The sequence below is a fragment of the Centroberyx gerrardi genome, chromosome 13 (assembly GCF_048128805.1).
Source record: "Centroberyx gerrardi isolate f3 chromosome 13, fCenGer3.hap1.cur.20231027, whole genome shotgun sequence".
Taxonomy (NCBI): domain Eukaryota; kingdom Metazoa; phylum Chordata; class Actinopteri; order Beryciformes; family Berycidae; genus Centroberyx; species Centroberyx gerrardi.
The window spans coordinates 6,735,441-6,763,026 of NC_136009.1; the positions used below are offsets into that span (position 1 = coordinate 6,735,441).

Here is a 27,586-nt window from a genome sequence, read left to right on the forward strand (position 1 = left end):
TTATGGTACGATAGTTTGAATGAGCAAGTCACACTGACTTTGACATAAATTCATAGCATCCATTATTGTAAGTGGTATTAAACTGAGAGGCTATAGACAGGGTCTTTTAAGCTTATATCATTATTATTATTATTATTATTATTACTATTATTATTAGTAGTATTTTGCCTCTTGCCAGGCAGTCATTGTAGGCTAAATAAGAATTTGACTTGCCTGGTTAAATAAAGGTTATTAAAAAACAAAGAAAAAACATAAATGAATTCTGATTCATTCACTGTGATTTTAATTTAATTTATTTTTTAAATTTAGTTATTATTTAGGCTATGCTATTTTAATTTGGTGGTTGTGATGATGATTATATCATGATGATCACAGACTGGAGGTAATGCACCTTTTTATGTTGGCCTACGCCTACCACTATTTCATTCAATGTCCTATCCACAGATGTAACACACACACACACACACACACACACACACACACACACACACTCCCCCGTTCCCATTCTGGGAGCCACTGGCCCCAGCCCACCTCTGAAACGGGTGCAAGGCTTTGTGAATGACCATATCTTCTGAGGGGATTATGTAGCCGAAAGGTGCAGCAAAAAAATTGTGAAGGTCTGTGGCAGACGGGAGAGTAATCCTTTGAGCTCCCGGGAGGCGAGATGGATAGAAAGAGATGTCGGAACTCTTTGGTTTCGGTCTTGGCACATTTTGTAAAGGACTGATGGCCTGAAGAGACAGATCCATGCCTTTTGCCTAATCCCGGGACGTGGGAATGGCCCCGTTTATAATTTGATGAAGTGAACCCGCTTTCCATCATTCTTACAACAATTTCATGGCAATATTTGAGAGAGAGAGACAGGCCTACACATCCTCAGGGATCAGAAATGGTGCACAAACTTCTGCTGCCCATCGGTAAGTTTACAGCCTAAAGCCTTTTTAAAAGTCATGGACTATATCGCATCTGTTTTGAACATCAAGCTTCATGCCTTTAACAAAGAAATCACTGTGTAGGCCTGTATATAATATCACAATTAATATTCCTATAATATTGCTACAGGGAAATTCTCCTATTATAGGCCTATGTGGTACCCAAAAATAGTGAGCTTACTAGTGATGTGACGTTTGCGAACGATCCGATGCTTTTCAACGGCTCTTTGGTGCGAACGAAGGGAACCGAGTCGTACCTGAGAGCCGTTCTTTTTATTGTTGTGCCCAAATTTCACTGCCTGCCCTAAATCCACTTAACCTGACGCACCAGATGGTCTCGCTTGATTGTGATCTCGCAAATTCAGCGGTAAAAATCCTCAAGGTAAAAATCCAGTGGATTTTTACCTAAAACCCATTCAGGATAAAGTGAAAGAGGCAGTGGAATACTTTCACAGGAGCACACTTGGTGCAGAAAAACTGAAGGCCACTCAGATCCAAATGGGGAAGGCAGAGCTACGACCCAAACAGGACTGCATCACAAGATGGAACTCTACATATGACATGTTGAAGAGTTTTCTGCAATCCAAGGATGCCATTATCTCCACCCTGGCCATCACAAATGCATCAGTCAGCCCTTTGTCCCAAGAAGAATGGAGCATACTGCAGGAGGTGTGCACTATCCTGGAGCCCTTTCAAGAAGTCACTGTGGAGATCAGTGCAGAAAGGTATGTTATTCCATAGTTAGAGTTGGTCAGCTGTAGCTTTCTATAGCATGCATGCAAAAATACCTGATAACAAATTATGAATGTTTGAGACCATTTTATGTGTATTATATAAAATGATATAGATACCAGTGTATATAGTATAGTGTGTCATTGTTGGTAACACTTTATAATAATTGTCTCACTATGTATAGTAATTCTCACTAGCTACGTGACTGCCTCAAAGGTAATATTGCTGGCCAAGGGACTGCAGAGAGTCACAGCCAACTACCAGAGAAGTGTAACAACACAACAAGCATCAGATTTGGTGAACTTCCTATGTGCAAACATGGCAGGTAGATTCCACAGAATGGAATATAGCCACACCCTTGGAGATGCTGCTGCGCTTGACCCAAGATTAAAAAACGTGGCACTTGGGGATGCCAGAGCTGCAGATGAGGCTTTTGAGAATAGCAACTGCAGCAGGAAGAGTCACTCTCAGCAGCAGCGAACCCAGCCAGCAACCAGGTCAACAGGAAGGAGCAGGCAGTGCTGCACAAGGATCAGTTGTTTGGAGCCATTTCTATGAGCGGGTAGCTGGTGCAGTGTCAACAAGGAGTCCCACAGCAGATGCCATCGTGGAGGTGCGGTCTTGCCCAGAGGAGCCCCTTCTTCCAAAATCCTCAGACCCTCTCAAGTGGTGGGAAAGTCGGGCCACCGTGTACCCCAGGCTCACCAAGCTCATGGCGGAAAGGCTTTGCATTGTGGCAACGTCAGTTCCGTCAGAGAGAATATTCTCCAAGACTGGACAAATCATCTCAGAGAGGAAAAATCGCATTAAGCCCTCAAAAGTGAGGGAACTTGCTTTCCTGAATGCAACTTTGCCATAGATGATGGCATAAAGCATGCTGCTTGAGTAGTAGTTTGGCTGGCTGAGAAGATGTAGCAAGCCTCAGATTTGAATCAAGTTGCTTTACACAAAGAAAAAAAAGTATCAGTGGGTGTTGGATAACAAAGTACCTAGTATCTGTGTGTTGGATAAACAATAACGTAGGATATATATATATATATATATATAAATAAACAGTTTATACTTTACAAGTTATACATTTTTCTGTGAGTAAACATAGATTGTTTTTCTCTGCCTCACATTTCAGGGCTGTTGTTGGAGTCTTGTTTACAAATTTGTATTGTTATGTTATTGTTTACAATTAAGTAAGCCTTGTTTGAGCCGATGTGGCTCATAGGCCAGGAGCTCATCTCCTGTTTTTGTCAAAGCAGCTCAGGGGCCTATACTACGAAGCAAGTTCAACAAAGTCAGGGTATGTTTGAGTTAGCCGGCTTCACTAAACCTAACATTGGCGATCCAGATAACCGGTCTCACGTAGCTGGTTATCAACTGGCTCTGTCAACCCAGGATTTACCTATCAGCTATGAGCGCGTTCACATGAAAGAGGCGGGGTTTGTAACAAATAGCCAATCACATGCAACAGACAGATCCAGATCAAACAATTCGGATAAGATAAGATGAAACTACTGATCCCCGTGGGGAAATTAGATAGTTGTGCAGCAAAAGTAATATGATTCAGTGATTCAAAACTATAAAAATAACTTACAGCCTAAAAATAGGCGAAAATAATAAAATAGGCTAATCAATCAATAAAAGCCATAAGCAATAGACCTAATTATAGGATGATATAAGCCCTAATATTTCCTGCTGACATTTTCAACATGGGTATCGGAAAGAAATGGATAGCTACTAACATTGGGTTCTTCTCTCAAGAAGAACAAATTCTTATAATGAATAACTGTCAGCATTACAAAACATAACACGAAAAGTAAAAGTTGTTTCTGCTTCCAAGGCTAGAGAGGATTACTGGAGGAACTGCCCCGTCATTAGGACACAGTGATCATATTTTTCATTGATAAAATATTTTGTGGACACATTGAGGCTGTAAAAAGATGTTCTATTCATAAAGTCGGTCTCTTGTTCTTCAGGGCTGCGGTAATGGAATATGAATAGCCAACATTGAACCAAACACTGTTGGAAATCCAATGAAATAAAGTCAGCGCAATTAATATATGCAACAGTAACTTTAATCCATTAATAATATGGTCAATTAAGTAGCCTACCTGCTATATCTCCGATATAATAAGTTATCATGGAAAACAACGTGATTCTACTGGTCTGTAAACACATCGCCCTGCGAACAGCACTTCTTACTGTCTGTTAATTCAAAAATAACAGGTTTCAGTGTTTTATTGGGATTTTCATTTGTATATTTGTCCATATCGGGATCCTGTAGGAATGGTGACTCCCTGTTTCCAGAGAGCTGATTGGTCAGAAGGCGGCCTTTCATACGTTTTGATCCGATACCCTGAACTTAACCTGCTCCGGAGCAGTTTAGCCGTCCAGCATAAGTTACCATGGTGATCTACCCCGTGTGTGAGGTGAACCACCTTCGTGAGACGGAAAAGCCAGGGTTAAACCTGAAGTTACCTCGCTAACCCCAAATCCTGCTTCGTAGTATAGGCCCCAGGTCACCCCAGGACAGTTCACTAGTCCATTGCAGGGTTTAGTATCTGTATATTTTTCTCTATTTTATTTTATTTTTCTCTATTTTTATAATATTGAAATATTGTTCAGAAGTTGGCTGTAGTATGGGCCTTTTGCACAAAGTATTATTATTTTGATAAATTGTTTTACTATTTATTCTTAAAAATGTTCTTGTGTGAAATGTTTTTCAGATAATTGTTTATCTATCTGATTTGCACTAAAATCTGTTTTGCACAAAAGTTCATTATACTTGTTTTTTTATTGTGCCAATAAAAAGTTTTCTAATATTAAGTGTTGTGCATGAATTGTATTCAAGGCAAGGCAACTTTATTTACATAACACATTTCATACAGAGGGTAAATTCAAAGTAGTAAATTCACTGACAAAGCAGAGGGATATGGCGTCACCTTGTGTAATGTTTACAATGCAGATCATTGACATTAGGTCTGGCAATACGAGTAATTTAGTGCTGCTAAACCTAGTTCACACATACGAAATGAAATTATATTGGTGGGATGTCTAAATTTGAATCTGATCCAAATCTTACCCTATCATTATCCTAGTGATTATTTCGCAGATAAACCTAATAACCCCCGCCCCCTAAAAAAAAAAAGAAAAAAGAACGATGAGCCGACTCTCGGAAAGGTACAGAGCCATAAGATCCGGCTCTCTTCAAAGAGCCGTAATTCCCATCACTAGAGCTTACAGTGACTTTGTCGTAGCCAACTTTTCGGTGTTCTTTTTTATGATAAATATCTATATATTGTAGTGAGCGGTAGATCGTTATTTAGAAGAATAGATGTAGAGATATCTTCGTCACTCAAACGCAGGGACGTGCACAGACATTTTGAGGGGCTGTTGCTCTAACCTGAAAAAAAGTAATAAAAGTTTGGATGATATGCCGATTTAATTTGGTCTAACTTTAACAATTATGGGCTACTCATATTTATGCAGCCACAACAGCAAAAATATTTATTTTGTTTCCCTCCAGAGGGGCAGCTCAGCCAAAAAGGGCAAATGGGCTGTTGCTTGGGCAACTTTAACCCGGCCTTACACGTCCTTGCTCAAACGTGTGTCTTCATTAGCGAGTAACACACAATTCAACAACAGACCACTTCCCTCCTTGTAGTGAGGGCAAGTCACTAAACTCACACGCACCTTTCGTCATGGTTTAACAATGTGTGAAATGAAATACAACATAAAAGTCTCAGCCGACAAGAAAAGGAACAAGGAATAAGTAAGGGATAATGTACAGCGAGCGGGTCATTATTGCGAAATAAACTCCGACAGGGTGATGCAGGACCCCGACGCGAAGCGGAGGGGTCTTGAATCACCGTGAAGGGGTGTCTCAGGCCAGGTCGCAGTGTCTCAGGCCGCTGTCCTACATGTGTAGTCTCAGCAAGTTCACTTTCAAGGTATTTTAGGAGCTCATCATACCATTTGCACTATACTGTATGTTTATCACAGCCTTGGTTTTAATCTCTTGATCAGTGTGTTCACATTGCATATACAGACAAATGTTGTTGTAGCTTGACATTTACAGTATAGAAGCTGAGTTATGATAGTGGTGATGATGAGTAAAGCCGAATGTAAACAAGCCATTGGATACTTATCAGATACTTTAAAATATAAACACTATAGCACTCAGGTCCACTGCTGGTTTCGACTGGATTTACATATAAGAAGAAAGTCTGTTGTTTCAGATTATTATGTTTATACATGTGTTACATGTCAAAAGCATGTGTTTCCTGACCCTGAAGTCAGATTTCTAACCTTACAGGACCAAACTCTGGTTTTTTCAATCCTGGTTTAATATGGAAAATGTCATCAGACCTGCAGGTGATACAAATTAATTCAACCACTGGAAGAGAGAAGGGGCCTTTTTTTGGGCCTTTGACTCTTTGGCTTTCCACTGGCCAGATGAAAGACGGGAGAAACTCAACTGGTGCTGTGATTGGACGATGGCGCTAGGAAGTCATTTACATATATTTACATCTTCTCTTGGAGGGACAGACAGACTTGAGCAGCAAAGCGAGGACCGGACGCTGATGTCAGACAGGTGAAATGTCTCATTATGTATGCATGCTTTTCCAAATGCTTCAGATTGTGTTTATACTGTCGAACCTTCACACCTGATTACCTGGAGAACCTGGGTCACATGACACTGACGACCAGGTGTTGTTCTCCAGTGTAAATGTATGCTTTGTCTGTATACATCACTATTATCTTTACTCATAGGTAGGTATAAGGTGAATGAAAGGGGTGTAATGTAACTCAGCTCAAAACACACTGACACAATACTGGGTCTAGACTACAATACTGTCATGATGTCAGAGATGAGGCTGGAATTCAAACCAGTTGCCTCTGATGGAAAAAGTTTAGTTTTTTTCCTTAAAATGAGGAATGAAATAGTTTAAAAAGATACCAAACTCCAGATTCCTCAATATGAAGAGATAATGACTTGCTGTTTTGATGCAGGAATGTGCTGTACATATCCATTTAATAAAGTGAATCTTTTGTTAACACATGGCTGTTTCTTGTTGTTATGGGAAACATCCGCCTGTCTTCTACACTGATGGGAACTAGTCTTTGAACATTAACACAGCTGGCCAGAAGTAGGCTTTCCTTTACATTCAACAATGTCCTTATAGATACTCTTCAAATATATTCATGTGAAATATACTATAAATCAGTGATTCTCAACGTTTTTCATATCCAGGACCCCTAATTTAGTCCACATTAGGGACCCCCATTTGATGAGATTTTGTCTCTCAGACCCAAATCTGAGAATATTTTTATTGCTAGATATGATTTTGTCCAGAATTCCATGACTATCTGTATTGTAGGTAGAGAAATAACAGGGAAACTTTGATCAAAACAGCCATTCCTCTACATTCTCTCATAGTGTTAACTTCTTGTTAATGAAATAACGCTGAAGTTTAACAACATCACTGGTCTATGTGCTGAAACTGATTTATGCCATGGCTTGTGTTTGATCAAACTAGAAAGCTTTGCAACAAGCAGCTAATTAAGCTTCAGCTTGTTATCCATTGTTGACAGATTGTGTGTTAGATGTAATATCCATTTGGACTTCTTCCTCTGTCTTAGTCCTGCTGTATTTGAACAAATCAGTGCACAATTATCAGTGCTCATACTTGTTGTGTGTGTTGGAGTGGATTATGTGTCATTATGAGTAAATGTGTAAATCTAGGTGTAAATCTCTTGTAAGCTGACAGTGGAATCTGTTTCAGGGCATCAGACAGGATCAGAACCTCCAGCCACAGTAGGCCTTAATAGTATTAAATGATACTGTATCTAGAGTGGGTCGCTGAGGCTGAGGCTGCAACCTGACCACACTAGTGATTTGTCTCATATGATCTCATTTTCATTTCAATCATATACAAGTCAAATGTAAGGAGGCAGGTGAATGATTTTGATTTCTATTTAAAGAACAACTTGACAGCTCCTTGAAATTTAAAGAAGCAATAAGCTTTATTTTCAGGACTGGGATAACAGACAAAGTCAGCTCAGATGTCGTCATCAGTGTCGCTGTCGGAGTCCGAGGCCTCACTCAGGTCCTCCCACCACCTGAATCTCTTAGAGTCCTCCTCCTCCTCCTCTTCCTCCTCCTCTCTCCTCCTCTTCCTCGAGGCCTCAGCATCGCTCTCGGACTCCTGTCCTGCAGACGCTCGGCGACTCTTTGCAGCCGGTTCTGGGCCGGAGTCGCAGTCCTCCTCCTCCTCTCTTCTCCTCCTCCTCCCGGACTGGCCGTGAGGGGAAGAGAGGCCGGGGCTGGAGCTGCGGGACGAGACCTGAGGCCTTCGACCCTCGTCGGCTTCCTCGTCCTCATTGTCGGCAGCCGGAGCAGCAGGTGCAGCCGGAGCAGCAGGTGCAGCAGGTGCAGCTGGAGCAGCAGGATCAGCAGGTGCAGCAGGTGCAGCAGGAGCATTGCCGCCACCTGGGGCGTTTCGTGCCATGTATGGCGGGAGGAGGAACGGGGCGGGCCCTGCAGCAACAACAGAAACCTCTCGACCATCCAGGGGCATGAGGAGCCACGGACCTACGAGGATCAGACCGGAAACTGTGTCACTTGCACATCAGAAACGCTTCTTTTCAAGTTTTGTGTTGACAAAAGCCGTCTTGGGGAGACAGAAAACATCATTTGTGTGTATGAAGGAGGTTCTTACCATGAACAACTCTGATCTCAACAACGTCTCCTTCAGTCAGGAGAAACCAATCATCTGGCAGGAGCAAACTTACAGTCAGATCAGCAGGTCAATTCTGTTCACATGAATATGACTCATGTATCTTATCTATCTGTAACCTCAAATTACACAAATATATGTGCTTACCTAGATGTAGAGTCTGTTGCGGTGGGTTTTCCATCTTAATATTTCAGATACTTGGTAGCAGGTAGTAGTTGGTAGGTAGTAAATTCTTGCACTTGTGTCTTTAGAAGTTTGCTTGTGAGAAAGCGAGTGTGTGTGTGTGTGTGTTTGCGGACTGGACCGTAGATGTCATGTATTCCATGTTGATTGTGACTTCAGAATGGCTCTCTAAGCTCTGTGGCAGAAGCTGCTTTAGTAACTCAGACCCTTATTCACTCTCATGAATATAACAAATATGTGTTATAATCATCTAGTCCCATATCTTTTCTCTTGGATGATATATTATATTGATAAGAGCAAGATAATGTGTCAGAATGCATGAAGAGACGGCAAAATAAAGCTTGTTCGCCAAAAATTTGAAGCATGACCTTTGACCCCCCACCTATGTTGATCGCATCATGAGACAAAACATGTGGCACACGGTGGATGTTACTGCTGTAATGATCCTTTAATAAAGCAGCATAAATAGATCAGGGCCTTGGTTTCACTCATTATCATCACATTGATAATGAATGTTATTACTTATTCTTTGGCAAATGATACGCTACTATGCTTTATATTGAAGTCAGCATCACTAAACACAGTGTGTTTCAAAAGTAGATATACAATTTTTAATGATAATAATAAACCAAGCTGTGTAGTTTTAGGCATTTTTAATGTATTTAGTCATTTTAACAAAATAAAATAATAATAAAACATTTAATAATCTGTAAATAACAGGTGTACCAGGAAACAGGAAGAATATTTAATAATACACTGAGTATTAATAATGTTGTATACCTAGTTGTGAAACACTTGGCACGCAAACTAAACCACATTAATCCATACGGTCAAGTAAATGGCAACTGGATGAAATGAGTTTGAAACTTGCTGAATAAACAAAATATTTCATTTAATAGTGGGGACATGTTGAGACAAATTATGGAATTGTGCACACAGTTATTGGAGGGCCTGAATTAACCAAAACAAGGGAGCAAAGTCTGTCTTGTGTCCTTGATGCCATAAATCGCGGCCTGAAAATCGATTTTTTATTATAGGTGTTATTTAGGCTTTTCTGCTTTTTTTTTTTTTTTTTCATTTTCTTGGTTAACCTTATACCTGATGATAAATGATGATAAATGATGATCCCAGCCAGTAAGCAATATTACTTTTAGTGTAGGTTTTCTTTTCAGAGGTTAAAATGGCTGAGCTTGATGCACTTTGAAGCATCAAGGTTTCAACAACTTTGCAGAAATGTGTCATTCTTGTCTCGTATAACCAATGAAAAGAGCAGCAAACATTTAATCAAGAAAAGAGTTGTTGCATTAGAGGATAAAACTGAACTGATGAAGGAGTCGACAGTTTAAAAAAACAAAATAAGACATTTATTCAATGAGCACCAGTCAATACGTACAAACAAAATCTTTTTTTTTTTCTTGTTTGAAAGGAAACATCATCTTCAGACTTGAGGACAACTAACACTTCTTTGAGGTTAAAATCAAAACATTTCAAACATTTTGTGCCTCTAACACTTTTTTACAGGCAGAACACTGAAACTACGTCTCAATCATTGCTTGGTGAAAGAAAATCTTCAGTCATTTAGTGTGCGTACAAAAACCTACTGCTACACAATAAAAAACAACAACAAAACAAACAACACATATATACATGTTCCAATTTCATCACAATCTTTGAAAGTGAACTTATGTGTTGCTAGATTTTCAGATTATGTGCTGCTACAGTATAAATTAATAAGAATCACACATAGATTTCAACTCTAATACTAACGCTAAAGCACAGATGTTACTGCTGAGGCCCAATTCAAACCGCTGACTCTGTTCCAAGCAGCAGGATGATGGAAATATTACATTGTGGAAAGTCAGTCAGTCATACATATCAATGATCACTGATTCGGAATGTTTTTTTCATCATTAGTTTTTGAAAATATGTCAAAATGTGATCTAAACTTCCAATATTTTCACATTAATTCTTGAAGAGTTTGACTTGAAAATGAGGAATACGTTTTTTTAGAACCTTCTTAGTCCTTCATAACTGAAAATACAGGTCAAATATTACGAATATAAACAAGCCCATCTCAATATGTAAAACTGACATTCAACTCTCATTTAATGTCAGTCCTAATATCAAAAACTTGAATTTCAGTGTGAAAAAAATAGCATCAACCCAACAAATCCCAATGTAAACAAAGCTGGTAGTGAGGTGGCCATGTTTGGACAGGGGGCGCCATGTAAGATGTGTGTCTTACTGAGGGAACAGCCTCTACATCTAGCCATGTGGAAAGCCAAATGAGATGTTTAGGCTTACAGTGTCTCAGGCCAGGCCGCTGTCCTACATGTCCTACAAGTCTCAGCAAGTTCACTTTCATGTCTGTTGTTTCAGATTATTATGTTTATACATGTATTACATGTCAAAAGCATGTGTTTCCTGACCCTGAAGTCAGATTTCTAACCTTACAGGACCAAACTCTGGTCTTTTAAATCCTGGTTTAATATGGAAAATGTCATCAGACCTGCAAGTGATACAAATTCATTCAACCACTGGAAGAGAGAAGATCTTAGTGGTGAAACGTTTTTGTGCCTTTGACTCTTCTTTGGCTTTCCACTGGCCAGATGAAAGACAGGAGAAACGCAACTGGTGCTGTGATTGGATGATGGCGCTAGGAAGTAATTTACATATATTTACATCTTCTCTTGGAGGGACAGACAGACTGGAGCAGCAAAGCGAGGACCGGACGCTGATGTCAGACAGGTGAAATGTCTCATTATGTATGCATGCTTTTCCAAATGCTTCAGATTGTGTTTATACTGTCGAACCTTCACACCTGATTACATGGAGAACCTGGGTCACATGACACTGACGACCAGGTGTTGTTCTCCAGTGTAAATGTATGCTTTGTCTGTATACATCACTATGATCTTTACTCATAGGTAGGTATAAGGTGAATGAAAGGGGTGTAATGTAACTCTCAGCTCAAAACACACTATACTGGGTCTAGACTACAATACTGTCATGATGTCAGAGAGGAGGCTGGAATTCAAACCAGTTGCCTCTGATGGATAAAGTTAACATAGACTTTAAGATTTTTTCCTTAAAATGAGGAATGAAATAGTTTCTGCAAAGAGGACGATATCTTGTTTCCCTGCCATGGAACTGGGACAGCGACTTATGAATTATGCCACCCAGTTATAGTCAGATGAGCTTGTGCCAATATAATTTCCCAATACGTTCTGGTGTGTTTACATGCTTTGTCAATATAAATAAATGGAATGTGTAGGACGGATGCGGCCGACTGATGCACTCTTTACACTTGAAGTGGGTTCAGAATCAAAGATGAAATTGCACAAATAGAAAAATATTTCTTTTCATATTCTGAATGAACTAAAGTGGAGGGAACAGCTGTGACGCTACTTCTGTGTTTATTGCTGCATGTCTGCTGGAGTGGAGGTGCCTGCATCTATGTGTTTAGGTGTGTGTGTGTGTGTGTGTGTGTGTGTGTATGTGTGTGTGTCCCGCTCAAATCCTCCAGTGGGGTGCATGTGCATGGTGTTACATTTTCTACTTTGCACTTTTCAGCATGCCTGCATGTGTGTCTATGTGTGTATGTGTGTGTGTGTGTGTGTGTGTGTCTCCCCCCTCTCCTCCCTCTCCTTCAATTCCTCCTCTGGTGTGTGTTCCCCACATAGGTGTTCTCTATGCACAGCACTATGTAGTGGTTGGAGCAGGAGCGGGTGTGCTGGCCCAGCAGCCGGCCGGTCTGCAGCAGCGCCGCCTGGCCGGTCACGGCCACGTCGGCCGTCCGCCACGCCTCGCAGTAGTTGGTGGTCAGGCGGATGCCCACCGGGCCGGAGCCGTGCCACACCAGCTTCTCCGGCCTGGGGGAGAGGGAGGAGAGAGAGAGAGAGAGAGAGAGAGAGAGAGAGAGAGAGAGAGAGACACACAGTGAGAGAGAGAGAGGGAGAGAGAGAGAGAGAGAGAGAGAGAGAGAGGGAGAGAGAGAGAGGGAGAGAGAGAGAGACACACAGTGAGAGAGAGAGAGGGAGAGAGAGAGAGAGAGAGAGAGAGGGAGAGAGAGAGAGACACACACAGTGAGAGAGAGAGAGAGAGAGAGAGAGAGAGAGGGAGAGAGAGAGAGAGAGAGAGACACACACAGTGAGAGAGAGAGAGGGAGAGAGAGAGAGAGAGAAGAGAGAGGGAGAGAGAGGAGAGAGAGAGAGAGAGAGAGAGAGAGGGAGAGAGAGCGAGAGAGGGATTTTAGCATGTGTGGGAACAGTGGGGAGTGTCAGTACTGTAGGTCTGTATGTGTGGGTCTGAGAGAGGGAGGGGAGGATGAAAGCTGGAGCGACAGAGGACAAGCTAGATGTGAAAGAATGAAGGAAGGAAGAGAGAAAGGAAGGAAGGCAGGAAGGACGAAAGAAAGAAAGAAAGAAAGAAAGAAAGAAATAAGAAAGAAAGACCGAAAGAGAGAAAGATGAAAGGAAGGAAAGAAAGAAGGCAAGAAAGAAATATAGAAGGAAAGATAGAAAGATGGAAGGAAAGAAAGAAAGAAAGAAAATGGTAAGATGGAAAGAAATAAAGATAGAAAGATGGAAGGAAAGAAAGAAAGAAAGAAAATGGTAAGATGGAAAGAAATAAAGAAAGAAAGAAGGAAAGATGGAATGTAGAAAAGATGGAAAGAAATAAAGAAAGAAAGAAGGAAAGATGGAATGTAGGAAAGATGGAAAGATAGAAAGAAAACCAGAATGAAAGAATGAAAGAAGGAAAGAAAGAAAGATGGAAAGAAGGAAAGATGGAAAGAAGGAAAGATGGAAAGTAGGAAAGATGGAAAGATAGAAAGAAAACTAGAATAAAAGAATGAAAGAAGGAAAGAAAGAAAGATGGAAAGAAGGAAAGATGGAAAGAAAGAAAGAAGAAAGAAAGAAAGAAAGAAAGAAAGAAAGAAAGAAAAACAGGCCTGGCAAGAATGGGGTATAATTCACCTCCCTATTGGGTCTTCATAACCAGATTTGGTGGTAAAGTTTAAATTGTGATTAGAACATCGCCCAGACGCAAACGAGCTACAATGGGCATATAGGCAATGTAAAGGAGAGGAAGAGTGATGAAAGAGTAATATCCAGATCTAAATACTCGTAAAACTTCCAATAAAGAACAGGTCTCAAGTAGTGGCCAGGGTGTCTGTGTAACTAAAGGCAATAAAACGGGGCCACATTACACTCACCTGACTCACATCACACACTGCACCATGCTACCGTCGGTCATAAAATGTTGCGTCGGAGTAGATGGGCGTGTCCGTGTTGAACATGCCTCCGTTCCCAGAGAAGATTGACATCCAGCTACTGAACAACACCTCGCCCTGAGAGGAGAGAGGGAACGAACTCAAAACAACAACAAGGCAACAGTAAACATGTCGTCTCATGATGCATCTCACACAGCGGTGAGATGCGGCATGTTTCGTCAGACGGCTAAAAGCGTGAACGTGACGGCGCGCCTCTCCTCACCCTGAGGTTGACCACGGGCATGTCGGTGCGGTCGGCCTTCCTCACGATGGTTGCCAGGTCCTGCAGGTGGGAGGACAGGAAGGCCCTGTAGGTGGCCGTCAGCCCCATGGAGCGAGCCTGCTGGTAGCACTGGAAGTCCGCGCCCCGGATGCCGCGCATGTCCCCCTTCAGCGGGGCGTTCAGCGCCACCAGGTGGAGCTGGGAGAGAGAAAGTAGTCCCAGGAGAAAGAGAGAAAAGAGCATTGGGAAGAAAAAGTTGTATAGAGTTGATAGGCTTTGTTTAAAAGAATATGTATCGTGCCTGCATGTACTGTATGTATGTGTGGGTAGGTGTGTGTGTGTGTGTGTGTGTGTGTGTAAGGGTGTATTATACTCACCCCAGGTACAGAGTTGGAGACTTCTGGCACTAAGTTATAGCTGGGCTGATATCCTCTAGTCGCCTCCTGCAGCTCCTATTGAACAAACACATTCATTGCAAAATATGTTTATTTAAAGGGGCTGCATATTAAAAAATCTGTTTCTTTCTACAGTTTTTTTATATGAAAGCACTGTCGAATTAGACTGTATTTGAATGGATAGGTTCAAAGTCTTAATCTGCAACTCATAAATGTATCATGGGATTTGGTATCGTCTGCTAATCAGGGTCTCGTGTTGTGGCTCTTCTGTGTGTGTGTGTGTGTATGTGTGTGTGTGTCCACCTGGCTGTGGATCCTGTGTGGTCTGCTTCGCTCTCCAGGCCTGCTGAGGGCCTGAGACACCGCTGAGGAGGAGGGTCCCTCTGATGGCAGCTGGATCAACTCTCCTAACTGAGGAAAGGACACACACACACACACACACACACACACACACACACACACACACAAAATTCAATATCGTCTCATTTACAGTTGAGATATGTTATTGTCTATAAAAGATATTCATGCTAATTGTATGTGGACAAAACATGACGCTCATTGATCAGAAGAGCTGGGAAATGCAAGACCAAGCATCACACCTTTGACACACACACACACACACACACACACACACACACACACACACGGCATACACACCTGAACCTTGCGCCAGCCGTTGCGTGTCCGGACGTACAGCTCTCCTCCCCTGTCGGACACATAAGCCATGGTTCCCTCTGCAGCGCGGTGGCTCTCCCTGGCCAGAGCGTGCACCGTCTTATAGGTGGTCACCTGGAGAAAGACACACACACCATTAGCATCTCTTCATTTACCTTTGAAGGGTTATCTTTTCTTTAATAGTAAAACTAACTTTTCTAAAACGTCATTACATAAAAATAGAAACATTTCATAAAAGCACATCTGTAGAAATACATCTTAAGAAGTAATTTAAAAGACATCTTATGATGGATGGTAAACCATGTCTGGGAGTGTTTTTGGGAAGCATTTTTTTAAAAGTATATATGTAGATAACTATCATTTATGTCATTGACAGCCCATCATAAGCTGTGCTGCACACCTGTTAATGTTGCTGTGATTCCTTGGTTGCTGATATAGATAACAGTTATAGATTATTTAATGCCCCTTTAACTAATCATTCTAATGGGTGGAAAGGATGTTTCTATTCCAGTGACTATTTCTTGAATTGACATTTGGCTGGTACACTTGAGATTGGTGCAATGCATGAGACTCAACTATAATGTATTGCCATGGCAAAAGCATCTATGACTGAACACTCCAGTAAGAGTGGTGTTAAACAATCTCACCAGTAAACTAGTAGTCTTCATCTTTATGACTCAGAGTTACTGAGCATGCTCAGTGCTCACATCCATGAACAGTACATTAACACAATTTGATGGAAGCCACCTTAAGCGTAGCAAAAGAGTTTACCTTTAATATACTGTATGTATACATTATTATTTGTCATAATAGCAGGTATATACTGCAGAAAATCTCCAATTTAACAAGTAATTTAATCTAATAGTCTTAAAATCTTATCTTTCTCAAAATAAGTGAAAAAACTGCCAATGGGGTGAGATGATTCTACTTGTTTCCAATACAGTTTCACTTGTTTCACGAATTTGTCACTATCAAGGTAAAACAAGGCAGAATAAGTCAGATCACTTCATTAGTTTCTATAAAATTCTCCAAACAAGCTGATTTGCATTGGAAAGAAGTGAAATTATCTCATTCCTTTGGCAGATTTTTTCATCTGTTTTAAGAAATACTTGATTAAATGACTTGTTAGGATGGAGATTTGTCTGTGGTGTGCAACATAAAGCACTGGACAACTCCACTAGAGCAGGTCAGGGGGCGAAGTGCCTTGCTCAAGGACACACTGGCATCTTACCGGGTTGGCGTAACCTGGGGATCCTGGTGCGCCGGGGGGACCAGGAGGGCCGGGGATGTTGACCGCTGGGAACAAGAACAAGCCGTAAACACAGTGAACAGAGACACAATCAACTTAAACCTGTATATACAACATTCTGTGTGTAGCTTGTCTTGATAGAAGTCAAGCCAGATACGTTTTTGGACTTAAAACGACTTTCTTTGTGTCTTTCTTCTTTCTCACACAACTATGTACCTGATCCATATGCAGTTGGAGGTCCTGGGGGTCCAGCAGGGCCGGGGGGCCCTCGGGGACCAGGTCGTCCGAAGCCAGCGGCTCCAGGCTGGCCGGGGAATCCAGCCGGACCTGGGGGACCCATGATGGACTCACCTTTTGGACCCTACAGAGAAACACATACATAACATTTTTTTAAGAAGCAAAATGACCTCTTAAAAGCTATGATCCAGGACTGAATGAAATAATATCATCAATCTTTAGTTGTTAGAAAAACTCACCACCAGCCCCGACTTCCCAGGCAGGCCTGGAGGACCGGGCGACCCGTTGTCACCCTTGTCTCCCTTATGTCCTTGGTAGCCCTCCTCACCTTTAGCACCCTGGGAGAGACACACGCATGAGCATACAGAAGATTAACCACACCTCAGCCTTTTATTGGAAAGTTTCCTCAAAATCTTTACCTGTTTGTTTGTGACAAATCAGCACCAGCCTTCCATTACAGTTTCTTAGCAAGTGATTAAATAATCTCTTACAGTAGTTTCTTACAAATGAGAAACTGTTTCATTTTCCAAAGCTTTGTGTTAATTTCTGAGTGTCAAAATCACCAACATGAATGTCTGAAAAGGGAAGCTTGGTATGTAATCTGAAATTCTTCTTCAACTTCTAGCTGTAACACTGTATATATCTGGGTAAATTATCATGACAAAAGCACTAATTCTAAACCTTAGGACAAAACTGGTGTGTGTTTTAAAGGGAAATTGGACTAAGATGTGAATAATGCCTCTTTCATTTTCATCTTTCAAGCACTGGAGCGAGCAGGACTCACCACAGTTCCATCAGGAAGCATGGTCTCTGAGAAGAGAGATGACACAGGATGAAGATCATAGCTTTGAGCTGCTGTTTACCATCACACAAGTGAGATTGCTATTTCTACAATGAGGTAAAAATAAGAATGTATTGGTTGTTTTATTGAGCATTTTGTGCCCCTCCTATTACGCAAATATGTTAAATTCAAATGGGGACACAAGATGTTGTGAGTGAAACCAAGCCATTGGTAGATAATGGGGCATGTTTGTCGTTGAGTTCCTACCTGGTGTGCCTGACTCTCCGGGTGATCCCATGTCTCCTTTGTCCCCTTTAACTCCAACTGAGCTTCTCCTCCCCACCGCCTCCTACTCACACACACACACACAGACACATGCACACGTTAACACACGCATGGATACATCCACATTTGCATAAGCAGGCACGTACTGTACGAACACATGTGCACAGTCAACACAGATACAAACTGTTCAGCACATGGATTGACTTCATTTAGTTGTTAAAGCGAAACAGATATACAAAATGGTAAAAACAACACAAAACAAAGAGGTCATTGGTTAAAACATGGCTGCCAGCGCTGGAAAAACTCCTGTTAAATACATGGGATGCATGCTGAGGACAGCAGCACGTACAGCCCTCCCTCCACCAGTCCTCTGCACTGAGAGGTCAAGACAGAAAAGGTTAGGGGTCAGGATTAAAGCAGGTGTTCTGAAACACTTTCACAGCAGGAATCTTGGTTAATAAAATAATCGTGAATTTCAATTATTCTTAATGTTTCTGGGGATGCCCTCACAGACTCCCTGGAGGTCCCAGCCACTTTGAGAACCGCTAATTTGAGTTAAAGTGGCAGTCAACACCAAGCCTGCGGTCTTAAAGGAATACAGTTTTGGGCCATTGGTCAGCTTACCTGCTAAGTGATGAGAACATAGATACCAAAATCATCCATGTGTCCTCAGTAGATCATTCGTCCCGGAACTCCATGCTAACACTTTAGCATACACTATGTTGAGTGATAGTAGGCGACTAGCTTTATTTCAAAAGTGAGAAAATGAGAACTTGTAACAGCGCTGAAGCTAAATGGTGAGTAATCTTAAATAATATCTGGCTAAATCTGGCAGGTTTGTGTATGAGATTGGTAAAATATTACACAAAATTAGCTGTATTATGACATTAGCTGTATTGAGTAAATTATGTTTCATTTTTTAAATTCATGAATCTACAGGACATATAATAAAAAACACAACTTCTGATTACTAAAAGGTCAGTCTTCTTACTTTGAGATAATGCTAGTCGCCTACTATCACTCAACATAGTGTATGCTAAAGTGTTAGCATGGAGCACTGCAAATGATCTACCAGGGACACATGGGTGATTTTGGTGTCTATGTTCTCATCACTTAACAGATAAGTTGACCAATCAAGTTAAGATATATTTATAGTCATGACCTTCACCACACCCAGCAACTAAGAGGTGAAATTTGAAGAAGTTAAGAGCCAAATTCCAATCAGCAGGGTTCTTCCACATCAACGTTCATAGATTTATATGGAAATCAGCTCTTTTCACTGGGAGCACAACTGTCAGAATTATACTGAACTTTACAACATTTTTGCTGCTCTCTATTCTCTATATTCCCTGCATAGTGCTTTCTATCGGTTTAGTTGATTGGAATTTAGCCAAGGAGGCACCATAGCGTTCACAATGGCCGCAAAGACACTTTGAAGAGGATGTTATGTAGCGATACAGCACCCACACACCCAGCATCATGAAAGAATTGCCTATACATTTCAAGGACCTCGTCTATCTGGATCCCATCCAATCAAACGCACACAAGAGTCGGGTTTATGTCACTTTCAATACAATCAGCTCAGGAAGTGGAAAAACTTTTAGCAGCGGAAGATTGTCATATCCAACCTTTTTAGGTAATAACTGAGAATAAATGCTCTATTGCAGTTTACATTTCACTTTTGAACTGATTGAAGTGAAAAGTGATGACGTACACAGGAGGTTGAATCTCAGTGGTGTTCATTCTCTCCTCGCCTCCTTGTCAGAGGTTCATCCAGCTTTCTCTTCCTTGAGATGATGAGGAGGGAAAGGCAAGCGAAGGGGAAGCACTATTTGGATTCAGCCCTGGACCTTTTACACATGGCATTAACATTCACCCTGGGCGATCTGACTGTAATCGGATAGCACAAAAACACACAGATGCCAGGTGTAAATGCACCCAAGATGCATTGAAGATCTGAGCAGCCAAATCAATTTCAGAGGTGGCCAGAGATCCATTTGGTCTCATTAACAACAAAGTATAAATGTAATATGTCTCCAGTCCACATATAGCAACTATGTAAACGGAAATAAACTTTTGCATGTAGATCCAACCAAGAAGTGGATACTTATGGATGGGGAAAAACAAGACAAGGTATATAAAGGATGCAACTATTACAAGATTAAGTGACGAGTGTGGCAGTCTGTGTTTTGCAAGGGGAAGAGAAATTTTAATGTGTACTGACAACACATTTTAATGTCAGCTGTGAATGTAATCCAGCTAAATCCTATCTAGTCCAGATACCAGATGCATGTTAATGCCAGGTGTAGGAGGTCTTAGACAAAGACATGTAGCCTTGTTGAGGGGAGGAGCAGTGTGGGAGAGGAAGGAGGGAGGAGAGGATAGAGGAGAGGAGGTAAGTGGTGCTGTTTGTAGCCCAGACCAGAGCGCTGCCATGCTGCCACACCCACACACCAACAGACCCACCGGATGGTCCGATTCCGAACCGAAACAGACCAATCAGATGGTCCGACTCAGACTTACTCGTCCCTTTTTGCAGTGCGGTCTGGGGCGCACCGGGAACACTGTCTTTAAGATTCAAAGGAGAGCATGGTAATCAGACTAAATTAAGGTGAATGAACTATCACCTAGCATGAGTCAAGGTCAAAAACAACGGGCGAGCTTCACAGACATGGATTAAGCCTCGTCATCGATTTAAAGGAGAAATCCACCCTACTTTTACACTGCTATATATCATTAATCTGTGATGTTCAATGCATTCGAGGAGTCATTTTGTTATGAAGTGTTGTAATTTACTTTCCCTCAACTTTTCTCATCTGCCTCTATTTCAGTTAGTGATTTCCTACATTTCCCAGAATGCCCTTAGGCAACCCCTAGAGAAGGAGCATGAACTTGTTGCTTTCAATCAAAGGTGTCTGTATGGACTTAAGAATACAGCTAGCTGGGGGGGGGGGGGGGGGGGGGGGGGGGGGGGGGCTATGATCACAGCCACGCCCCTTACTCAAAACACAACATGTTTTGCAGCTGCACTGCATTCTGGTCTATTGAGGCGCCTGTGGGTGGAGAAATTGGTCTCTCTCCTCTTCTACGATGGATTTCTCCCTGTATGATTGTTGAATGTCTAGAAAGAAGCCCTTTCTCTTTGATTCTGAGGGACTGACACCAAAACCTGACGTTTACCATTAATGTTTTACATAACTTAAAATGGTACTGCTATCAACCTCCATTGTAGCTGAAAAATCCATGAAAAAACATGGCAATGGTGGCGCTCCAAAAATGACTTCACCTAAATAATACCATATTTTTATTCATGATCAACATTGATGATCAGTGCTCAGTGATGCTTAATGATGCTCTGAAGGCTTACCTGCCAAACTGTTAGCCTGATGCAGGCCATTAATAGAAATATGGTATTATAGGGGTTAGGTCTTGTCCTAATATGTTTTTTTGAGTGCTGCCATTCCCATGTTTTTCCATAGATTTGTTGGAAGCCACGCTTAATCCACGTCTTTGAAACAAGCCTTTGAAATACTGCAGTGTCAAGTGTTGACCATTCATCATTATCCCAGGTCACAAAGTGAAAATGGCAAATGAGAAAAGTAAGACACCAACAGGTTCATACTTACTCCGTTCAGCCCAAGAATTCTTCCTGGAGGTCCGGGGAGGCCGGGAGGACCAGGGGGTCCCTGAGAGAGAGAGAGAGAGAGAGAGAGAGAGAGACAGAGACAGAGACAGAGACAGAGAGAGTGACACATATAGAACATGCAAACATGTATGCATACACACAGTTTCAAAGGGAAGGTAAGAGTCAGTCAACAGCAGGGAAATCTCTAGTCTTTTCCTAATGCAGCATCTTACCGGTAGGCCAACAGAGTCTCCCCTGTCACCTTTCCTCCCTGGCATACCAGGTCGTCCCTACAGCAAGGGAGAGAGGGAGAGACATAAAACTTTATTTGTGCCCAATACAAATGCAGTATATCATATTACATGCTGCTGTTATTATCTGCCAGTAAGTAACATGCATTGTGACTTTTCCTCCCTATAGGAGGGTGAGTTCCTGATCCAAATAAACAAGATCACAGGTACTGACCGATCGACCAGGGAAGCCATATTCTCCTTTAAGTCCAGTCGGTCCTATTGGGCCCTGAAATAAACAAACAACCAGTCAGCTATAATGAAAGGAAGCCTTGCATTGCTGACTCAGAAACCATATTAGATTTCCACCAAACAGTTAAATTACTGCTATAATAAGCACAAAAACAAGGTGTCAGTTCAATGCAAGCTTATGAGCTTTCAGAAAATACAGAGTTTGCAGTTACTAATGCTGTAATTTAATATTAACTCGCCATGAGTCCAGCAGGTCCTTGGTAGCCGCGGTCACCCTGTGAAACACAAAGCAACACAGCAACATGTGAAAGATGGGAATACAACAGAATATGGCATGTAGAGGGATTAGAGGGGAGAAAACGAGACTAGCAGCTACAGTATGTGTAACAGAGTGTCAAGTAGAGGAAGTAAGGTTTATAATGACAGTAATTAGGCAATAGAACTAGCAGGCTTTCAACTTTTTCTCTTCCCCCCTCCACAGGGAGGTCAGAGGTCAGGCTCAACTACAGAGCAGCAGAACTTGGAGCTGGTTGGGATTCAGTATGTTGCTCAAAGACACTTCAGCAGGACAGACACAGGGGCTTGAACCCAGGTCCTCTGGTTGAAGGACAGGTTCTCTAATCACTCTGCTCCAATTTAATTTCAGCAACATTATTGATCTCAGTGCATCAAGTAGCCCTTGTCTCCCTATCATTTTCCAAAGCTGAGTATCTGTGGTGTAGGATTCAGGCTGGAAGAGTGGAAGGTGTATGGTTTCAAAAGTCATACAGTATTAGAGAACATGTAATCACCTTGATGCCTTTGACCATTCTAGAAGTAGGGGTGTAAGGGTTAGCTGGTGGGTAAGGTACTATAGAGTCAGTTAGGGGTTTCAGGGGTCATTGGGGTATCTTGTACCTTGATGCCTTTGGGCCCCTGGGGGCCCCTCAGGCCTGTTATGACAGATCCGTCAGCAGCGATGGTCACTCCTGGCTCTCCCTTCTCTCCCTGTGAGCACACAGAAAGAGAAATAAAGCGCCTACTCTACTCAACAGTGATTTGTTAAAGCAATTTTTAGCTCTTCTTCTTAAGCAACCCATGTAGTTGTGACAGAATATGTATTCTAACGACAATAATGCCAAGAGAAACTAGTCCTGCTGTGGTCTGGTTCTCACCTTGAGCCCCGCCGGCCCCTGGATACCTGTAGGGCCCAGGTCTCCCTTTGGTCCTCTGGGGCCCTGGGGAGGGATGGAGGGATGGTTAGAAGAGAAGCAAAGAGTTAAGAGATGTTTAGAAGGGTGACTGGAGAGGATGACGGCATTTCAGATTGATGGTCATTGATGGTTTTGAAATTCTGCAATAGCTGCTAAATGATTTCCATGGGTCCTAGAGTCATGAAGGACCATAACAATCTCCAATTCAGGTAAAATAAAATGAAAACTGATGTTCAATTGACAGCAGCAGTATTTGTAGTTTGAGTTTAAAGAGTAACTGAACACCAAACTCGAATCTGTGTAAAGCCTGATATCTAGTGGTAAAAAGCATGCTACTGAAATTTTCATCTGCTATTGGCTGATCTTTGGGGCCAGGTGATGTCACCTTCTATAGAGTACAACAGGTGCTCATTAGATGTCAGGCTTTACACAGATTTGGGTTTGGGGTTTAGTTACTCTTTAAGAAGGCAAAGGTATAAGATGACTAAAGGTCTAACACCACCATCAATGGAAAACAACATTGCAGCACAGGTACTTTACCTACCCTGTTTAGTCCCACGACAGCAAAGGCAAAATTGAGACCAGAATGTTTGTTACATTGCTTCCAAATGATAATTGAAAAATACTCAAAACGCAAAACATGAATCACATTAATAATGTGATTTTTCTAATCACATTAATAACGTGATTTTTCTAATCACATTATTCAACAGCTGATACACATGCTAAGCATAAGGTGGTGTAGCAAAATGTTCTTACAGGAAATCCAGCTCTGCCAGGCAAGCCTTCAGGGCCCTGCAACACACACACGCACACACACACACACACACACACACACACACACACACACACACACACACACACACACACACACGCATGCGTACACACATATGTACAAGCACACACACAAGCAAAAGCAGCAGGGATGGGTTACTTATGTCTGACAAAGCAAAAAATCACATGCTCATACAGCATCACCAAACAGTCAGGATGCAGAAACAGACTTGCAGCCACAGCAATTCAAAAATGCAGCGATGCAATGTGAAGTCAGAGAGGAGACGATGCAAGATCATATTTCAAACTACATACATAGTCCAGGTTTATCCTTAGCTGTAGGTTAACATCTTGTAACCACTGCACTGCAGTATTAAATCATGGTAAAAGTGTCACACTGCACCTAGAAAGCACTTGGAAGCTTACTAGCAACAAAATAAAAACCTTTTTTTCTCCAGCTGATAATCTATCTATTTGCACATGCTAAAATGAAAAATATAGAATCCTGGTCAAAATCCTGACATTACTGGACATATGAAATACAGTTTCTATTTCCAAAGAAAATAACATATTTTTGCTCCTGGTAGTAGTTAAAATCTATGTTTATGCAACTGATAAAATGTGTACTTTTTGCTGTCAAAGAAGTTGGGATTTATCTCCCCTAATCTAGTGTCAGCTAACAAGATTCCATTCTTCCTCTCCTCCTCCTCTACCTTGATGCCGGCTGCCAAACTGCACTTTTGCATTTCAAAATTACAGAAAGAAAGGGAGAACAGCCAAAACAGAGGGGCGGCATTTCTCTTAAAGGAGAACCATTGCTACTTCTTTTTATCAGTAGCTTGTTAGTACTCACCATGGGCCCAGGTGGTCCTCTGATCTCAGTGAAGTTGAAAATGCCCTCTGTATCATTCAGGAGCAGCTGGAGACAGAGCACACAACAACTAAAACAGTAAATATCGGGATTGTGAGCACATTTGGCATATTTAGTAGTCTGAGATGTATAGAAGTAATGGTGAAAACTGGAATGTGTCGTCACTGTCGTTTAAAAAAAACTTTACTGATGTGTTCCATAGATGCCAAGTAATGACATCAATTTATAACCATCATTTTGGGTGTCTAATGTCAAGGGGGATAATCATAGCAGTGGTGTGTGTGTGTGTGTGTGTATGCATGCATACATCCTGCAGGTTGATGATAGATCCAGGAGGTCCAGGAGGCCCAGGTGGTCCTGGGATACTGAGTCCGTCAACACCACGATCGCCCTGGGGAACAGAAACAGCAGAGAATTTAAAATTTATAAGAAGCAAGACTACGTATAATATAAATAAACAGTCAGATTTTACTTATTCTACAGTATTCATACATTTCATTTTTGTACAGCAAGCCTACCTTGGATCCTGTACTGCCTTTGTCTCCTTTCATTCCCTGTTAGGAGAGAAAAAGAGAAATAATGTGTCAGTAGCCATTGTCAAGACGCCATATTACACTCAAGTATGATCTTCAGTGATTGTGGTTACTTTAGTTATGCTTATTGTAGTCACATGAGTGTTGTATCCATGATCACAGTGAAGATATTCTGTATTCTATTGTGTCAAAAATGTTATTGTATGTACATACAGTATATACTTGATATTTCACAGTGAATTCATATTTTGAACTTTGTATTTTGCACTGGCGATTGATTTTTGCACTGAACCTTTGACTCCCTCTCTGGATTTATTGCTTAACACTTTTCTTTTTTTTTTTCTTTTTTTTTGGTAGATATATGTTGAGGGGATTTGTTATGAGTTTTTAAAACCCTGTCTGACACCAAATTTCCCTTTGTAAAATAAAGAACTGAATATAATATTGATGGTAGCCAGGTACCACTATCCCTGGTCTCTAATGATATTGTCAAGCTGTATGTAATATGTATATTTACAATGCAATCAGTGGCTAGTTTGTACATGAATGCATGAATTTGCTGTTGCGATAACCAATCTCTGACTAAGACCAACAAGCTGTGCGTTCTGAGATTCCATTTATCTAATTTTTGCACCATTCTTAGTCCTTAGACACTGTCACCTGTGAAAAGGCCAAGAAACTGAGATACTGATAAACTGAGATACTGGAACCATCACATGTTTTACCAACAAGCAGAAATGCTCAAGATCACTAAGGTCATTTGATTTACCTATTCTAATGCTAAACTCACTATCTACCTACTTTTCTGTTGGAGTGATACAGTGTCATGATTGGGGTGACGCACCTAAGAAAACAGCCGCTGATTGTGATACAGCCGCACCAGAGCCATATCAGCTCTCTGAGTGAACAAACAACTCTCTAATCAACACTTATCAACTTCGAGTAACTGTCACTGAAGAATCAACACTTAACACTGGGATATTTGCTGTGTAGACAGACAGCTACTACTAACCCGTGCTCCTGGTAGTCCAGCCAGACCCTGGAGGCCCTCTGGTCCCGGCTCCCCTGGTTCTCCCTGCAATCACACAGCACAGATAGTTAGAGACGACATAGAACACTTAAAGTACTGCTGTTTATGCGAAAGGTCTTAAGCTAGCTAATATATTAAAAAGCATCCTATTATGTGCTTTACTTTTGCAAGAGGAGGCTTTTGCAAGATATCCACAATTTGAAAAAAAAAACGTTTTGGGCCTTGTAAACTGAGATGATTCTTTCATTCATGTTGGGAAATATTGATCAAGGACATTTCTCAGAATTTGCATTCCATTGACTCAAGAAAGATGGAATAGAGAATGAGAGACAGAAGACAGGATAACGTGAGTCAACCTACCTTGACAGAGAGCCCTGGAGTGCCTGGAGCCCCGTCTTCACCCTGCAGACAGTGTGACATGTTCAGTCCATCAGCAACCAAAGGGCAACAAAGTTGTGCATGCAAAGGCAAACTACTCACACGTGAGTCACACATCATGTATCAGCTCTGGGCAGAATGTGCATACACTGAATAAATATGCATAAATAGATAGGCTACCTTAGGTCCTGCAGGGCCGGGCAGACCAGGGGGACCCTGGGAAAAACAACAAGAGAGAACATGTAGTCTGAAGATAAAATACAATACAGTGAAGGCACAATACACATGTCCTACACACACACACACACACACACACACACACACACACACACACACACACACACACACACAGTCACTGACCTGTGGGCCTCTGACTCCAGCTCCAATGAGCATGTCACTCTTCCCAGATCCCTCCAAGTCCTGGAAACAAACACACAACTTTCTGGAAACAGTAATGGAGGTTGCTGGTGTGATCCAGACACAAATCTTTGAGAGCCATGGCATGTGGTGAGGAAGGCCACTGCCCTTATGTCCCTGTAACCCTCTTAGTGGGCAGTTTGAGTGCCAGACAGCGTGTCCAAATTCAAGAGTAAAATAACTAATTTAGTTGACTTTTAATTGCTCTCGATTAAGCTGTCTGGTCTTATCAACTGATATTGACATCATAGGTATGCTGTGGCGATTTGTCATTTTTCTGTTGGCTTTTTCTGCAAACCCTGTCTGCAAATTCCCTTTGCGGGACAATACAGTTTGAACTGAACTGAAGTGAGACCGCCTCATTCCACACTCTCGTAGACTTAAACAGACTTCTCAGTTCCATACACACTTACAGTAAAAGAGATATATTTTATGACATACAGTCGTATTATAATAGTTTACATTCTGAGTTCTTAGTATTTTAAACCATATATGATGCACAGTTGTAGTTATATGCAAGCACTCCACAAATGTATGCACTCACAATACTGTAATGTGCTCTGGATAAAAGTGTCCAGTATATGTTAT

General features: G+C 41.6%; 1 protein-coding gene across 1 annotated transcript in view; it reads right to left on the reverse strand.

The window, feature by feature from the left end:
• Window positions 1-12,227: 12,227 nt before the first annotated feature.
• Window positions 12,228-27,586, reverse strand: part of col15a1b (collagen, type XV, alpha 1b) — a 37,799-nt gene continuing 22,440 nt past the window's right edge. Inside the window, 27 exon segments of the mRNA XM_078287618.1 lie at window positions 12,228-12,450; window positions 13,743-13,758; window positions 13,817-13,928; window positions 14,074-14,271; window positions 14,451-14,525; window positions 14,772-14,879; window positions 15,126-15,257; window positions 16,375-16,439; window positions 16,609-16,753; window positions 16,869-16,967; window positions 17,414-17,439; window positions 17,678-17,759; window positions 20,219-20,263; window positions 21,322-21,381; window positions 21,554-21,610; window positions 21,786-21,839; window positions 22,042-22,077; window positions 22,700-22,789; window positions 22,957-23,019; window positions 23,755-23,790; window positions 24,623-24,688; window positions 24,948-25,031; window positions 25,159-25,194; window positions 26,186-26,248; window positions 26,564-26,605; window positions 26,762-26,797; window positions 26,942-27,001. Coding sequence (XP_078143744.1) covers window positions 12,228-12,450; window positions 13,743-13,758; window positions 13,817-13,928; window positions 14,074-14,271; window positions 14,451-14,525; window positions 14,772-14,879; window positions 15,126-15,257; window positions 16,375-16,439; window positions 16,609-16,753; window positions 16,869-16,967; window positions 17,414-17,439; window positions 17,678-17,759; window positions 20,219-20,263; window positions 21,322-21,381; window positions 21,554-21,610; window positions 21,786-21,839; window positions 22,042-22,077; window positions 22,700-22,789; window positions 22,957-23,019; window positions 23,755-23,790; window positions 24,623-24,688; window positions 24,948-25,031; window positions 25,159-25,194; window positions 26,186-26,248; window positions 26,564-26,605; window positions 26,762-26,797; window positions 26,942-27,001 — 2,109 coding nt within the window.